The sequence below is a fragment of the Hyperolius riggenbachi genome, chromosome 4 (assembly GCF_040937935.1).
Source record: "Hyperolius riggenbachi isolate aHypRig1 chromosome 4, aHypRig1.pri, whole genome shotgun sequence".
Classification (NCBI taxonomy): Eukaryota; Metazoa; Chordata; class Amphibia; order Anura; family Hyperoliidae; genus Hyperolius; species Hyperolius riggenbachi.
This window is the reverse complement of record NC_090649.1, coordinates 290,876,184-290,893,293: the sequence shown is the minus strand read 5'-3', so window position 1 is coordinate 290,893,293 and position 17,110 is coordinate 290,876,184. Positions and strand designations below refer to the sequence as shown.

At 38.5% G+C, this 17,110-nt stretch overlaps 1 protein-coding gene across 50 annotated transcripts in view; it reads left to right on the top strand.

Moving 5' to 3' along the window:
- The window catches only part of LOC137503854 (titin homolog), a 1,065,379-nt gene that overhangs the window by 911,687 nt on the left and 136,582 nt on the right, over positions 1-17,110 (top strand). For 48 of the 50 annotated variants that reach the window (XM_068231415.1, XM_068231409.1, XM_068231432.1 and 45 more), the window contains 14 exons: positions 1,568-1,615; positions 1,857-1,889; positions 4,741-4,788; positions 6,289-6,336; positions 6,575-6,619; positions 6,789-6,833; positions 8,460-8,507; positions 10,094-10,138; positions 10,428-10,460; positions 10,629-10,673; positions 12,154-12,201; positions 13,255-13,299; positions 14,581-14,628; positions 14,778-14,822. In XM_068231415.1, the coding sequence (XP_068087516.1) occupies positions 1,568-1,615; positions 1,857-1,889; positions 4,741-4,788; positions 6,289-6,336; positions 6,575-6,619; positions 6,789-6,833; positions 8,460-8,507; positions 10,094-10,138; positions 10,428-10,460; positions 10,629-10,673; positions 12,154-12,201; positions 13,255-13,299; positions 14,581-14,628; positions 14,778-14,822 (624 nt within the window). The remainder of the gene's footprint in view (positions 1-1,567; positions 1,616-1,856; positions 1,890-4,740; positions 4,789-6,288; positions 6,337-6,574; positions 6,620-6,788; positions 6,834-8,459; positions 8,508-10,093; positions 10,139-10,427; positions 10,461-10,628; positions 10,674-12,153; positions 12,202-13,254; positions 13,300-14,580; positions 14,629-14,777; positions 14,823-17,110) is intronic. The other 2 variants (XM_068231400.1, XM_068231416.1) reach the window with 2 other exon arrangements.

Here is a 17,110-nt window from a genome sequence, read left to right as displayed (position 1 = left end):
TTTTCTATATAACAAAGTTGTTTTTCCATAATTTTCATAGTTGAATTTACAGTTTTGTAACTGTAATTCTGCCTTTTTACTTTTCAAACTAAAATATATGGTCTATGAATTAGGAACGTCATTATTTTATGTTGAGCTAAATATTGTTTATTAGTGATGGGTGAACATCAAAATTTGCATTCGCTAATGCATTCGAAAATTTTACCATCAAAAAGCTTCATAGCCTTTAATGTGCAGGGGAACTTAACAATCAGCATAATTGTCGGTCATCTTAAATTTCTTTTGCACCTCAATGACAATCCCTACTGACTAATGTGGACTTTGGTACATGTAGATTTGGGCAAGACATTTAGTAATCATAATTCAAACTAACTGGCACTGGTGTGTAGATTTTTTTTTAAGTCAGTTGGTGAAATGTTTGAAATTGACTGAGACATTCCACTGTTAAAAATGAACCTCACTCCCAGGCATTTTAAGCCCTTGTCCCCATATAAGCTGGCCTACTCCAGAGAATTCAGAGCTAACAATAATGGGGTCCTACCCCCTTAGCAACATACACCACATGGTCTATAGCACAAAACCCTATCCCCTTTGCAGAACAGCCTTGTCTAGTCCAGTTCCCAGGAGTAGTTGACAGTAGACTCTGAAAGAGACTCATAGCAAAATCCACTTTTTCTCTATGTGAATGAGCTCCCTCCTTCTCATTCTCTCTGGCAAACATCTGCACACTTAAATTGTGTATAATAATAGACTATGGTAAAACCAAGTTATATGTGCTAGTGCCACACCATCTAACACTAACACTTAAATCCTGCCTGGCCCATGGGAGAACCACTGATGAACTTGGGGAAGATTATAGATGTAAATGAGTTGGCAGGTGAGTGTTATACCTCCTTTTTTAACATTTTAGGCACTACTGAACACAACTTATTTGGTTATAGTCCATTTTTACCTACTTTTTGGTACTTTTTTGGTCATTTTTCGATTGCAAGATGATGAAAAGTTATTTTAAATAGTAGATTCAAAATTGTCTTCTAGAAGAAAACTCAGGAGAAAAGGTGACTTGCATATGGGCCATGGGCCCACATGCAATACATTTTTTCCACCTGAGATATCTCTTAGGTGATAATTTTCATCTTCTCTTTAAATTCAATTTTCAGCACTTTACAAATGAAAAAGTACCCAAAAGTTGGTGAAAACTACGAACACATTTATTTTTAGTATTGTCTTGCTTGCAGGTGGCTCAAAAGGCATTTTATTTCTAAGTAATGAAAATATCACCTAGGAGAAAACTCGGGAGAAAAAGTGAATTACACATGGGCCATGATGTCTAATTGTGTTGTTTGGAGCTACATGTTGCAAAATTCTGATGTTTCAGAGAAATGCTGCAATTCTAGCACAGCTATAAAAGACAGGTACCTGGGAGGAAAGTAGTTTTCAGATACTCTCCACTATGAAAATGCTGAAGCTAGTTGGGGATAAGACATGTGGGCGGCACTGAACTAGTCAAAGTTATCATGGACTTTAAACTGTTGTCATAAATAATATTCTAACTCTAACATTGCAGATACGTTGGAAAAGAAGGAAGAAAAAGCACCAACAGAACTAAAGAAAGGTAAAACTTGAGCCATTTATGTGCGGTGCATAAATTTGCCTGAGGGGCTGCAAATAATATTAAGAGCTCCAAACACACACTGATAAATACATAAAAGTGCCTGTAGCAAGATTTTGTAAATGCATTTCATGTACCTATATGGATTAATATACATTCTTTAAATGCAAAAACAAAACCCTTTAAAAACATATCTGAAAAAATAATATAGATACGTTCTAACAGTGTTAATTTTGCTTTGCAGAGAGACCAGAAGTACCAGTTGAGCCCAAAAAAGGTAATATTTTAATGATTTATGCAGAATGTACAAATTAATTTTGAAGGGCTGGGAAAAGAGACAAGTTGAACTACAGTATAATAGGTTAAATGACACTTCCACTTGTCCTGAAATGTATGCATGTAGCAGCGGCCACTAAAAAAAACAATAACAATTATTTTCTGGTTCGTGTACATGCCTGCCTAATTTTTCTGGCTGCACTGCGGATGCAACAGCAAAACAAAAGGCATGTGCATGTGTCAATTCCCCTTCGTGATCATTACCTTGCCACAGTGAAGGGGCTCGCATATCACACTTAAGCAATGACCGCCGGCTATATGAAAGTGTTGGGGGGCACACCCAAGATAATAAGGTTGTTGCTTCATTGTGGACAGACCAAATTCGATCAGCTGGACAGTCAGTGTTGTTCTATCACTGAGCTACCTCAGCCCGGTGACCATATGGGCTTGAAAACCGCTATCGCCTGCACTCTTGCCATGGTGCGCATCAGTCCAGCAAGGCCCTCAGTACACAAACAGCTGTTTGCGGTGCATTATACAGTGAGTTTGGTCTGTCAGTGTGCAGCAGTACACTAATTACACTACCTGATTGATGTATACACATGCAAGATGTTTGAAAGCACTTTATGCCTCCAATTTAGCATGCAATGTGATTTCTGCCCTTAAAATGCTGCTGTGCATCAAATCCTGATTTTTCCCAGGGACTTTTGGCATGTATCCCACTCTGCCATGCCCCCCCAGGTGTTAGAACCCTTGAAACATCTTTTCCATCACTTTTGTGGCCTGAATTAATGTTTGAGGTTTTGAAAGTTTGCCTGCTCATTGAAGGCTATTGTGGTTCGCAAAGTTTGCGTGAACGCAAACTTTTGCGGAAGTTCGCGTTCGAGGTTCGTGAATCTAAAATCAGAGGTGCGAACCATCTCTACTTATAAACAATACCTGGACCCATATGCAATTCACCTTTTCTCCTGAATTTTCTCCTATTAGATGTTTTTCCATCTTCTATTTAAAATAACTTTTAAGCACTTTGCAATGTGAAAAACATACCAAAAAGTAGGTGAAAAAGTACTGTCATTTTGAGTATTTTCTTGCGTGCTGGTGAAATGTCACTTAGGAGAAAACTTAGATGAAAAAGTTAATTGCATATGGGCCCTAGCCATAAAGTGCCCTTTAACCATTTGAGGACTGCAGTGTTAAACCGCCCTAATGACCAGGCCATTTTTCTTGAAATTGGCCACTGCAGCTTTAAGGCCAAGCTGCAGGGCTGCACAACTCTGCACACAAGTGATTCCCCCCCTTTTTCTCCCCTCCAACGGAGCTCTCTGTTGGTGGGGTCTGATCGCTCCCCCAGTGTTTATTTTTTAAAATACATATTTATTTTATTATTTTTATTTAATTTTCCTATTTTTTTCTTTATTTTTTAAATCCTCCCTCCCTCCCCCGCCAGCCTAACAGTGTGATTGGCTGTCATAGGCTTCAGCCTATGACAGTGGATCACTTCCCAGCTTCTAGAGGGGACAGCCGTGTCACACGGTGGTCCCCAGTACAGCACTGCCTTAGATCACAGCGCTGTACAGCCTAATTAGACAGTGTCTAACAGTCTCCAAGTGGGAGACTGAGGCTTCTTGCACACCAAGACGTTGCATTAGGTGGCACGTTAAGGTCGCATAACGTGCACCTAACACAACGTATGGTGCTGCAAGAGCCGACGGTAGAGTGAGCCGCGTTAGGCGGCTCGAGTCCTATAATGTCTCCCAGAGAGGCGCTGATTGGCCAGCGGGACCACGTGATGCGGAGCAAGACTCTCCGCATCACGTGGTCCCGCCGGCCAATCAGCGCCCGCCAGTGCAGTGAATATTAAGTAGCCATGTGCGCGGCTACTGTAGCTGACTCTCCCCGCCTCCTCTCCGCCCCCCACTACGCATGTGCAAACAGTCTAACGCGGCTATAGCCGCTCCAACGCCGTAGCATGCTGCACTTTGCACAGAACGTGCAGCGTTACATGTAACGCAACGTGGGCTGTGTGAACAGCCCACTTGTGTTACATTGCTGTGCGTTGGGGGAGCGTTACAGGCGCACTAACGTGCGCCTGTAATGTCTTGGTGTGTAAGCAGCCTGAAGGTGGAGAGGAGCCTTCCGAGCAGGAGATGTGCGCACAGCCTGCGCGCGATCTCCTGCTAGCCCCATAGAAAGCCGTTCACGCCAATGAGCATGGAGCGGTCCTGGGGCTGCCACCGCATTAACGCCAATTAGTGTGGAGTGGTCAGTAAGTAGCTAAACCACCAGCAAGCAAGAAAATACTCAAAATAATTTGACAGTATTTTTTCACCTACTTTTTGGTACTTTTTCCATTGCAAAGTGCTGAAAAGTTATTTTAAATGATTTTGATAGTACTTTGATTTTGATAGTACTTTTTCACCAACTTTTAGGTACTTTTTCAATTGTAAAATGGTTTAAAGTTATTTTAAAGAAAACATGAAAACTATCTCCTAGGAGATTTCTACCTGAGCCCATATGCAATTACATTTTTCTCCTGAGTTTTCTCCTAGGAGATAATTTTTCATCTTTTATTTACAAAAACTTTTAAAAACTTTGCAATTAATGAATAACAAAAATAGGTGGAAAAGTGCTATCAAAACAATGAAGTATTTTCTTGCTTGCTGCTGATTTAAAAGGCATTTTATTAATAAGTTTTAAAATCTTGTCGTGTGTAAAAATGTCTATTCTAACTGCATTTCAAATGCTTATGTGGATCAATGCAGTTTTTTTAAGTAGAAAAGTTCCTTAAACTACTTATTTTAAATAACAAAGTAGATACAGTATGTTCCAACAGTTGACATTTTGTTTTGCAGAGAAACTAGAGGTAAAAGAAGAAAAAGTCCCAGTTGAACCCAAAAAAGGTAAATACTTTTATAATTTGTGCAAACAGTAATATAGGTGCCACAACACTTATGCTTGCCCTGATAGTAGGCATGTAGCAGCTGTAAAAATGTAATTCAACCTTCCCCATGTATTTTACGGAGATCCCAATGAAAAAAACACAAAGAGTTCAAAAAACCAAAGAAAGGTACCATGTGAAGTATTTTTCAATATAATTTTTTTATTATTATTATTAACTTATTGAAAGCAAAGTCTTACTTTATTTCACACACTTTACCAACCTGGAAACACACATAGATAATGCTTTTTTCTTTTTGCTGACTAGACTTTTGTTCAAATCACAAATTGAGTGAGTACATAATACAGGCACTGTTACCAAATGCCAAGAGACCACAAATGTCACAGTAACTAATACATTCTATCTAGAAAGAAAGAAATACATATTCGCTAATTGCAATGAATGTGTTGTTATTGCCATGTTCTACTAGACATGTGTGTCATAAATAAGCATTCATAGAAAGGCAGCAGATTTAAATACATGTGGTCCTGAAGTGGTTTTAAGACAATTTCACTTTTGTGATGAAAAGTTATTTTAACCTCTTAAGGACCACAGGCTTTACCCCTCCCCGACCCCACCCACTAGTGACCAGGATATTTTTTGCAAATTAGGGCTCTGCAGCTTTAATGGCTTGCTACAGAGCCACAGATCTGTGCACACAAATGAATCCCCCTTTTCTGCCCACCAACAGAGATTTCTGTTGGTGGGCTCTGATCGCTGCTGCATGCAGTGTTTTTCTTTATTAATTTAATTATCTTTTTTTTTTAAATAAAAAATAGTAAATTTTATTTTTTACCCAGTCCTCCCTCACTCCAGCAGCCAATGACAGCGATCGGCTGTCATAGGCATCAGCCTATGAGAGTCGACCGATCCTTAGCCTCCATAAAGGACAGCCGAGTGACACGGCTGTCCCCAGTACAGCACTACTGTAGGTCGCAGTGCTGTACAGTGTAATTAGACAGTGGTTTCGCCATCTGTCTTCTAGTGGCGATCGCCCCTGGGAGTGTGCGTGCGATCCCCAGCGAAACACGCCCCAGGACTTCACAACAATTGACGTTATGCGGTCCTGGGGAAGCCACCGCGTTCACACCAATTGGTGTGATGCGATTGTATAGCGGTTAAATAGTAGATATAAAATTATCCCCTAGGAGAAAACTCAGGAGAAAAGGTGACTTACATATGGGCCATGATATCTGATTGTGTTGTTTGGAGCTACATGTTGCAAAATTCTGATGTTTCAGAGAAATGCTGCAATTCTAGCACAGCTATAAAAGACAGGTACCTGGGAGGAAAGTAGTTTTCAGATACTCTCCACTATGAAAATGCTGAAGCTAGTTGGGGATAAGACATGTGACACTGAACTAGTCAAAACAATCTTCTGAATCTTTTCTTTTTTCTTTTAGTTATCATGGACATTAAACTGTTGTCATAAATAATATTCTAACTAACTCTAACTTTGCAGATAAGTTGGAAAAGAAGGAAGAAAAAGCACCAACAGAACTTAAGAAAGGTAAAAACTTGAGCCATTTATGCGCGGTGCATAAATTTGCCTGAGGGGCTGCGAATAATATTAAGAGCTCCAAACACACACTAATAAACACATAAAAGTTCCTGTAGCAACCTTTTGTAACTGCATTTCATGTACCTATATGGATTAATATACAATCTTTCAATGCAAAAAAAACCCCATTAAAACCGTATCTGAAAAAATAATATAGATATGTTCTAACAGTGTTAATTTTGCTTAGCAGAGAGACCAGAGATCAAGGAAGTACCAGTTGAACCCAAAAAAGGTAATATTTTAATGATTTATGTAGAATGTACAAATTGCTTTTGAAGGGCTGGGAAAAGAGACAAGTTGAACTACAGTATAACAGGTTAAAAAGCACTTCCACTTGTCCTGAAATGTAGGTATGTAGCAACTGTAAAAATCGAATTGACCTGTTCCTATGTATTTTACAGAGATTCCAGTGAAAAAACAGGAAGAGCTCAAAGAACTAAAGAAAGGTATGGGTAAAGTTGTTAAATATTTCCTCATCCTGATCATTCTGAAATTTTGCACAGGCTTTGACATTTTTACTGTTGGTAGATGCATCACAATTTTTGTTTTTTATGCGTTTCCAAAGTGCTTATAAACAATACCTGGGCCCATATGCAATTCACTTTTTCTGCTGAATTTTCTCCTAGGAGATGTTTTTCCCTCTTCTATTTAAAATAACTTTTAAGCACTTTGCAATGAAAAAAGTACCAAAAAAGTATTGTCAAATTATTTTCAGTATTTTCTTGCATGCTGGTAACTTCAAAGGCATTTTATTGACAAGTTGTGAAAATGTCACCTAGGAGAAAACTCAGATGAAAAAGTTAATTGCATATGGGCCCTAGCCATAAAGTGCCCTTTAACCTCCCTAGGTTAAGGAATATACACGTCAATAGAAAACATGCTGTGGGCAGTATTAATGTGCATACACGGCAGTACTCTCCTGCACTGTATACTAGACCCTTGCATGATACATTTTGTCAAGTTACAGGAAAAAAAAGGTTATGAAAATTAATTGGATCGCTTTTTGCACAGACATCCTAGGGAAATTGATGCCCGGCAGGTTAAACCACCAGCAAGCTAGAAAAGACTCAAAATAATTTGACAATACTTTTTCACCTACTTTTTGGTACTTTTTCCATTGCAAAGTGCTAAAAAGTTATTTTAAATCATTTTTGATAGTACTTTGATTTTGATAGTACATTTCACCAACGTTTGGGTACTTTATTAGTTGTAAAATGGTTTCAAGTTATTTTAAAGAGAACACGAAAACTATCTCCTAGGAGATTTCTACCTGAGCCCATATGCAATTACATTTTTCTCATGAGTTTTCTCCTAGGAGATAATTTTTCATCTTTTATTTACAAAAACTTTTCAGCACTTTGCAATTAAAGAATACTAAAAATAGGTGGAAAAGTGCTATCAAAACTATGTTAAAGGGATACTGTAGGGGGTCGGGGGAAAATGAGATGAACTTACCCGGGGCTTCTAATGGTCCCCCGCAGACATCCTGTGTTGGCGCAGCCACTCCCCAATGCTCCGGCCCCGCCTCCGGTTCACTTCTGGAATTTCTGACTTTAAAGTCAGAAAACCACTGCGCCTGCATTGCTGTGTCCTCGCTCCCGCCGATGTCACCAGGAGTGTACTGCGCAGACATAGACCATACTGGGCCTGCGCTGTGCGCTCTTGATGACATCAGCGGGATCGAGGACACGGCAACGCAGGCGCAGTGGTTTTCTGACTTTAAAGTCAGAAATTCCAGAAGTGAACCGGAGGCGGGGCCGGAGCATCGGTGAGCGGCTGCGCGGGCACAGGATGTCTGCGGGGGACCATTAGAAGCCCCGGGTAAGTTCAGCTCATTTTCTCCCGACCCCCCTACAGTATCCCTTTAAGTATTTTCTTGCTTGCTGCTGATTTAAAGGGCATTTTACTGACAAGTTTGAAAATCTTGTGTTTAAAAATGCCCATTCTAACTGCTTTTCAAATGCTTATGTAGATCAATGCAGTTTCTTTAAGTAGGAAAATGCCTTAAAGTACGTATTTTAAATAATAAAGTAGATACAGTATGTTCCAACAGTTTAAATTTTGTTTTGCAGAGAAACCCGAGATAAAAGAAGAAAAACTACCAGTTGAACCCAAAAAAGGTAAATAATTTCATAATTTGTGCACAATACACACAGTGCTTTTGTTGGGCTGCGAAATAAGTTGTTCCATGAAGAGCCACAGTAATATAGGTGCCACAACACTTATGCTTGTCTTGGTAGAAGGCATGTAGCAGCTGTAAAAATGTAATTTACCCCTCTCCATGTATTTTACATAGATTGGAGTGAAAAAACACAGATTTAAAAGAACCAAAGGAAGGGACCCTGTAAAATATTTTTCACTATAAAAGTTGTTCTTTTTCTTATGAACGTATTGAAAGCAAAGTCTTACTTTATTTCACACACTTTAACAACCTGGAAACACACATACAGTAGATAATGCATTTTTTTTTCTGACTAGACTTTTGTTCAAATCACAAATTGAGTGAGTACATAATACAGGCACTGTTACCAAATGCCAAGAGACCACAAATGTCACAGTAACGAATACATTCTATCTAGAAAGAAAAAACAAATAAACACACATTCACTAATTGCAATGAATTTGCCATGCTGTTATTGCCATGTTCTATTAGACATGAATGCCAGAAACAAGCATTCATAGAAAGGCAGTAGATTTAAATACATGTGGTCCTGAAGTGGTTTTAAGACAATTTCACTTTTGTGTTCAAAACTGATTTTGAATATGCCTGAAATAAAGCATGTGTGTGAACTGCAGTTATCTTGTATAAGACACTCATACCAATGAGGCAATAGTAGACATTTTTAGAAGGTAAGAGAGAGGTATGCACTCATTTTATCAAAGAAAGTCAAAAATTGCACATGTGTTGCCTACCCATGATATCTCTTGGGCAGTTCCCCTCTCTTTGAGGGCTTAGCCACACTATAAGCACTTTTCTGAGCGCTTTCAGGTCATCAGTGCTTTCTTGGCACTTTTAAAGAATACCCGAAGTGACATGATGAGATAGACATGGGTGTGTACAGTGCCTAGCACACAAATAACTATGCTGTGTTCCTTTTTTTCTTTCTCTGCCTGAAAGAGTTAAATAGCAGGTATGTAAGTGGCTGATTCAGTCCTGACTGGACAGGAAGTGACTACAGTGTGACCTTGTAACATCTGATAAGATATTCCAACTATAAAACACTTTCCTAGCAGAAAATGGCTTCTGAGCAGGAAAGAGTTAAAAAGTTCAATAGTTCATAGACTTTAGCTCTGGCATACTTCCATGAATGTGTCATTGAGCAAAAACAATAAAACAGTTAATACTTAAAAAGTAGATTTAAACATAAAATACAACTGGAATATCTTAAAATGTCATTTTAGGAGAAGGAAGATAGATGCAATCGTTTATTTCATTAGTTAGTTTCGCCTCGGTGTCCTTTCACTTCCATTCACTTGCATTAAAATAGCGGTAAAATTGTGTAACAACCGCCATGAATCGCAAACGTGAAAAAGTTTACGTGAACGTGGCAATTTTTACATGATTTTACCACAATTTTAATGCAAGTGAATGGGAATGGTTTTTTAAAAGGTCTCGGAAAGTGCTGATGACCTGAAAGTGCTCAGAAAAGTGCTTATAGTGTGTCTGAGCCCGAAAATCGACTATTGGTGCTTTGTCTATTTTTAGAGATCCCAATGAAAACACAGGAAAAGCCCATAGAACCAAAAACAGGTAATGAGTTATGCTTTTAATAATAAAGTTGTTTCCTGACATTTCATCCTAATTATCTTACATGAAAAGATGACTTGAATACATAAAGTATACAGTATACAGTACTTTACTGGACAGTTTTATTACAGGAGCATTTTTTAAGTTTATCAGGTGTTTGTCTTGAATCAGTATAATTAGGGAAAATGTATATAATTTTAGTCCAACCTTACTTTCAAGAACCCTTTAAAAACGTATCTGAAAAAATTATATAGATACGGTACGTTCTAACAGTGTTAATTTTGCTTTGCAGAGAGACCAGAAGTACCAGTTGAACCCAAAAAAGGTAATATTTAAAGATTTATGCAGAATGTACAAATTGCTTTTGAAGGGCTGGGAAAAGAGACAAGTTGAACTACAGTATAATAGGTTAACTGACACTTCCACTTGTCCTGAAATGTAGGCATGTAGCAGCTGTAAAAATTGAATTGACCTGTTCCCATGTATTTTACAGAGATTCCCATGAAAAAACAGGAAGAGCTCAAAGAACTAAAGAAAGGTACTGGTAAAGTTGTGAATAATTTGATGATGAATTAATAAAACTGTAATAAAAATTGCTTATTGTTAAATAAAAATAATAATTTAGTCACGGTTTGTCTTTTGTTAAATCTTTCCTCATCCTAATGTACATTCTGAAATTTTGCACAGGCTGTGACGCGTTCCAAAATGCTTATAAACAATACCTGGGCCCATATGCAATTCACCTTTTCTCCTGAATTTTCTCCTAGGAGTTGTTTTTTCATCTTCAATTTAAAATAACTTTTTAGCACTTTGCAATGGAAAAAGTACCAAAAAGTAGGTGAAAAAGTGCTGTCAAAATACTCAAAAAGCATGCAAGAAAATACTCAAAATAATTTCACAGTACTTTTTCACCTACTTTTTGGTACTTTTTCCATTGCAAAGTGCTAAAAAGTTATTTGAAATGATTTGTCATAGTACTTTGATTTTGTTAGTACTTTTTCACCAACATTTGGGTACTTTTTCAATTGCAAAATGATTTAAAGTTATTTTGAAGTTATTTTAAAGAGAACATGAAAACTATCTCCTAGGAGATTTCTCCCCATACGCAATTACATTTTTCTCCTGAGTTTTCTCCTAGGAGATCATTTTGTCATGTTTTATTTACAAATAAATGTCAGCACTTTAACCACTTCCGGATTCTCGGAGCGTATATACACGCCCCTGAATCCTGAAGTGTATTCCATGGAAACGGCCGCTCGTATGAGCGGCCGTTCCATGTCAGTTCCCGGAGGGTGTCTCCGTGAACACCCTGCGAGCCGATCGGCGGCTCGCAGGGTAAATGTAAACACACAGGGAAGACCTTCCCCGGTGTTTACATGTATACGGCGCTGCTGCGCAGCAGCGCCGTAGAGGAGATCGGTGATCCCCGGCCTCTGATTGGCCGGGGATCACCGGCATCTGATAGGCTAAAGCCTATCCCATCAGGCGCAGGACGGAAATCCGTCCTGCACCGCTCACAGGGGGAGGGAGAGGGAGGGAAGGGGAAGGAGGCCAAGAAGCGCTGTGGAGGGGGGCTTTGAAGAGCCCCCCCCCCCGCAAGCGCAAGCAGCCGGCGGCGATCAGACCCCCCCAGCAGGACATCCCCCTAGTGGGGAAAAAAGGGGGGAAGTCTGATCGGCCTGGCTGCTAGCTGATCGGTGCTGCGGGCTGGAGAGCCCACGCAGCACCGATCAGCACAAAATAGCGTGGTAGGGAAGTGGTTAAAATTAAATACTACCAAAAAATAGGTGGAAAAGTGCTATCAAAACTATGTTAAGTATTTTTTTGCTTGCTGCTGATTTAAAATGCATGTTATTGACAAGTTTGAAAATCGTGTGTGTAAAATGCCTATTCTAACTGCATTTCAAATGCTTATGTGGATAAATGCAGTTTCTTTAAGTAGAAAATGCCTTAAACTACTTATTTTAAATAATAAAGTAGATATAGTATGTTCCAACAGTTTATATTTTGTTTTGCAGAGAAACCAGAGATAAAAGAAGAAAAAGTACCAGTTGAACCCAAAAAAGGTAAATAATTTCATAATTTGTGCATAATACACACAGTGCTTTTGTTGGGCTGCGAAAAAAGTTGTTCCACGAAGAGCCACAGTAATATAGGTGCCACAACACTTATGCTTGTCCTGGTAGTAGGCATGTAGCAGCTGTAAAAATGTAATTAACCCTTCCCCCTTTTTGTTATTAACTTATTGAAAGCAAAGTCTTACTTAATTTCACACACTTTACCAACCTGGAAACACACATAGATAATGCATTTTTTTAGACTTTTGATCAAATCACAAATTGAGTGCGTACATAATACAGGCACTGTTACCAAATGCCAAGAGACCAAAAATATCACAGTAACTAATACATTCTATCTAGGAAAAAAAAACAAATAAACACATATTCGCTAAATGAATGTGTTGTTGTTGCCATGTTCTATTAGACATGTGTCAGAAACAAGCGTTCATGGAAAGATAGTACATTTAAATGCATGTGGTCCTGAAGTGGTTTTAAGACATTTTCACTTTTGTGTTCAAAACTGATTTTTAAGATGGCTGAAATAAAGCATATGTGTGACTAGAACTGTAGTTGTCTTTTATGAGACGCTCATACCAATGAGTGCTAGTAGACATTCCTAGAAGGTAAGAGAGAGGTATGTACTCATTTTTCCAAAGATAGTAAAAATGTACACATGGATTGCCTTTCCATGATATCTCTCAGTCAGTCCCTTCTCTGTGAGGGCTCAGACACACTATAAGCACTTTTCTGTGCGCATTCAGGTCATCAGCACTTTCTGGAAACTTTTAAAAAATCGCTCCCACTTACTTGCATTAAAATTGTGGTAAAATTGCATAAAAAGCGCAATGATCGCACAAAATCACAAACGCAAATAATTTGTCCTAAACATGGTGATTTTTACGCTATTTTACCACGATTTTATTGCAAGTGAATTGGATTGATTTTTTAAAAGCGCTCAGAAAGTGCCAATGACCTGAAAATGCGCAGGAAATCGCTTATAGTGTGTCAGATCCCTAAAATTGACTATAGATTGTCATTTGTGATTTTTCTATTTTTTAGAGATCCCAGTGAAAACACAAGAAAAGCCCACAAAACCAAAAAAAGGTAAAGAGTTATGCTTTTAATAATAAAGTTTCCTGACATTTCATTGTCCATGAATGTCCATGAAAAGATGACCTGAACACATAAAGTATACAGTACTTTACTGGACAGTTTTATTACAGGTACAATTGGCATTTTTTAACGTTTATCAGGTGCTTGTCTTGTTCAGCTGAACTCTTTGGCTGCAGTAGTATCTGGATCACACAACTGAAACAAGCATGGGGCTAGTTGGGGCTGGCTCATGGGACTAGCATCTAGTTAGATTTCAGTCAGAAATGCCGTATCTCTATGCTTGCTCTTTTTGTGAAGCTGCACTCTCTGGCTTTGCATCTATCCAAGATGACTAGGCGTGCAGAAAGCTTATCCCGGACACCACAGGATATTAGATATAGGAAGAAGATGGGATGCTCCGCACCACCTTTGGAGAAGTATCTTTGTTTATTTAATAAATAACATACAAAGTTAAAAAGAACGGCAAGACAGTCCACTGTTTTGGGCTCCTGCCCATCATCAAGTTGCCCAGTTCTGAATTGACACACAAACATTACCAAATATATATATACATATGTATCCAATCACAATCCATATACTAATTAGAGGACCTGATGGGGAACTGCTACTCTGTATATCCAAACCCTCCCCCAACAGAATACAAAGGTTCCTATTGGTCCAAATCATGAGGGACAAAATGACAAATAAAAGCAGTAATCCCAACTGTTAGACCTCATCATAAGTATAACATCATCATTTCGAACATCAGGGAGTGTGTTGTTTCATGGCTCACATTCACTGGACTTTAGATCACTACGACAACAGTGTCCGTGTTGGCTTCAGCATAATAAACAAAAAATGCCGACCAATAAAAAGAAAAGACACGGAAGGCCGACCAATAAAAAGCCGTTCTCAACCCGCGTGATAACAAAGGAGGGAAAGAGAGGGCGGGATCCACAGGCATGCCTCAGCCAATAGGCTATAGGCTGTATCTCTATTCACCTCTGCTCCATGCGAAGAAGGGAGCCAGCGCAACAGCGGGGACCGGGAGAGGAGAGGGAAAGCTCTATGGGACCCAGATCCTCCCTCTCCTTAGGTGAGTATCTGACTTTTTTATTACAGTATGGGTTCCCATTTACTTTAAGATGTATCTAGAAATACTTGTAGCCAACTTCTGTCATTTTACTTCAACTGCCCATTTGGATTACACAATTTGGATTACATGAGTGCTAAAGAATTGCTTATTCTAAGTAATATGTAGATGAGTTCCAACAGTTTCCTTTTGCATTGCAGAGAGACCAGAGAAGAAAGATGAAAAAGTACCAGTTGAACCTAAAAAAGGTAATACATTAATGTTTTGTGCAGAATATGCTATTACATTTATGGGCTTGGGAAATAAAAAAGGAGGGCTATAATGGGTACCAGGACATTTTCACTTGTCCCCAATGTAGCTGTAAAATGTCATTTCAATGTTCCCATATGTTTTACAGAGATTCCAGTGAAAAAACTGGAAGAGCTTGCAGAACCTATGAAAGGTACTATGTGAACTGTATTTCTCCAATTGTTTTCTGGTCTTTTTTCACAATTTCCATGCTAAACAAAATATACACGGGTAAAATATCACGTTTATGTTGAGCAGGAATGCAATTTTATTTAAGCTACAATTGATGGGGCAACATTATCCAGACACTGGTACATAACACAAAGGTACATTTCACCATAACTATAATATGCCGTATGCAAGTTAAGCAATCACCATAGTTTAGGGCTAATGATTCTTAAATGCTTGGAAATAAGTATTTGCATAATTAAATTAAGAAAGTAGTGTCGACTCTGCAATGTGAAAAATAATTAACTTGAATGTCTTTATCATCCCTATATTCGTATCTCCTGATCCAAACAGGGATTTTTTTTAAATGTGAGAAGCATTGTTTAATATCACAAAATTAAGGCAGATGAGTTCTAAACTTATTAACTGCTCAGCCCCAGGTGATAAGATTTACTGCTCAGCTCATAAGGGTGTTTTTTTGCATCAATTTTTGTTTTACTTTATTTACTTTTTAAAACCATTTTAATGATGATGATAATGATGATCATTATTATTCAGTGTGAATATCCTGTCCCAAAGCTCTTTTACCACCTAGACCATAAACAGGCTGGTAATTCTCCTTGACCAACACACACGTCCCACTGCAATGTGTCTCTGTGTGTTGGGGGGTGGGGGGGAGGGGATGGAATATAGAAATAGTTTTTCTACAAAGCACTCTCTTCTGTGTTAAGTACAGGAAACTTATAACCACTTTGTGCTCAGGTAGTTGGAGGAAAGAAACCCACATCTGTATTCAAAGGATTCGGTGGATAACATATAGACAATCTGGAAGCATCATTGTATAAAAAAACTGCCAGGAATCCAACCTCACCCCCCTCCCCCTTCCCTGTGTGTATATTATGGCCCCTTATCTTTTCTGGCATAGAGTGGTTTAAAAAAAAGTCAACCAATTCCATTGTGAAATACTTTAAATAACATTAATAACATTTCTTGAAAAACAATGCTCACTTTTCCATGTCATATTCTAATGTATAAAGCTGACCTAGTCATTGTTATTTTCATACATCTTCATTAAATCTTCCTTGATTTAAAGAGGAACGCCAGTGAAAATAATGTAGTGAAAAAAGTGCTATATTTTTTACCATAATTATGTATAAATGATTTAGTCAGTGTTTGCTCATTGTAAAATCTTTCCTCTCCCAGGTTCACATTCTGACATGTAATACATGGTGACATTGTTACTGTGGGCAGGTTATGTAGCTCTTTCTAGCTGTTCTGGCTGTTACAGAAAGCTGTAAACAGCTATTTCCTGTCTGTGAACATTGTTACATTGTGGCAGTTTGCCCAGAGTACCGCGGTATTCAGAGCTTCTTGTGGGAGGGGTTTCAACACAAAATCAGTCATACAGCGCCCCCTGATGGTCTGTTTGTGAAAATCATTATATTTCTCATGTAAAAGGGGGCATCAGCTACTGATTGGGATAAAGTTTAATTCTAGGTTGGAGTTTCTCTTTAAGAGTCACCAATCTCCTACTTTCTTCACTGTACCAGTACAAAGAACTGTATGGGAACCCCAGCAAAAGCATCTTTGAATCTTTTATCAAAGTTTTCCATGGTCTGTTAAATTAACCAATTAGGATTCTCAGCAGTAAGTATTCTCATCAGTCACTTCAATGTGAAAGACCAGTAAAAATTGTTGGTGGAGATTCAAATATGCTTTTACTAGTATTGGTCACACAGTTCATCATAGCGGCAGAGTGCTGTGGGAAGTTAGCCCACTATAAAGCATGCCTGAATTGTTCACTGATGGTCCATTGATATGATCTGATCTGACCAATGTGACTTTTTCTCAAGGAGGTGTCTTAATGGTCCGGATTAAAGGACCAATGAGTGGCTCCAATGTGAAAGAAGTTAATACCAGAGCTCCCATCTCAGTATTTAAGCAGCAGTATGGTGTGTAGGTGGGGCATCAGGGGGCTACTCAGTTAACATTTTAAGAAGACTCCTTATAAAAACTGGGACAACTTGTTAGTCTTGACTTATAGTATGGGCAATTGAAATTTTTTTTAATTTTATTATTGGAAATGTCATTTTTTATTATGGTGGTTATTACAGTATTTTTTATTTAACTTTTTTTCTGGAATGGGTAAGGGGTACTCAAGTTCCCATAAAAATCCCTAAAGGCTCATTTCAACCCCCAAAGAAGGAGTCAGATACGTGAAAGCCTACATATTAAAGTGGCTTACAAATGTTTCCATAATTCAGCTCCCCTCCC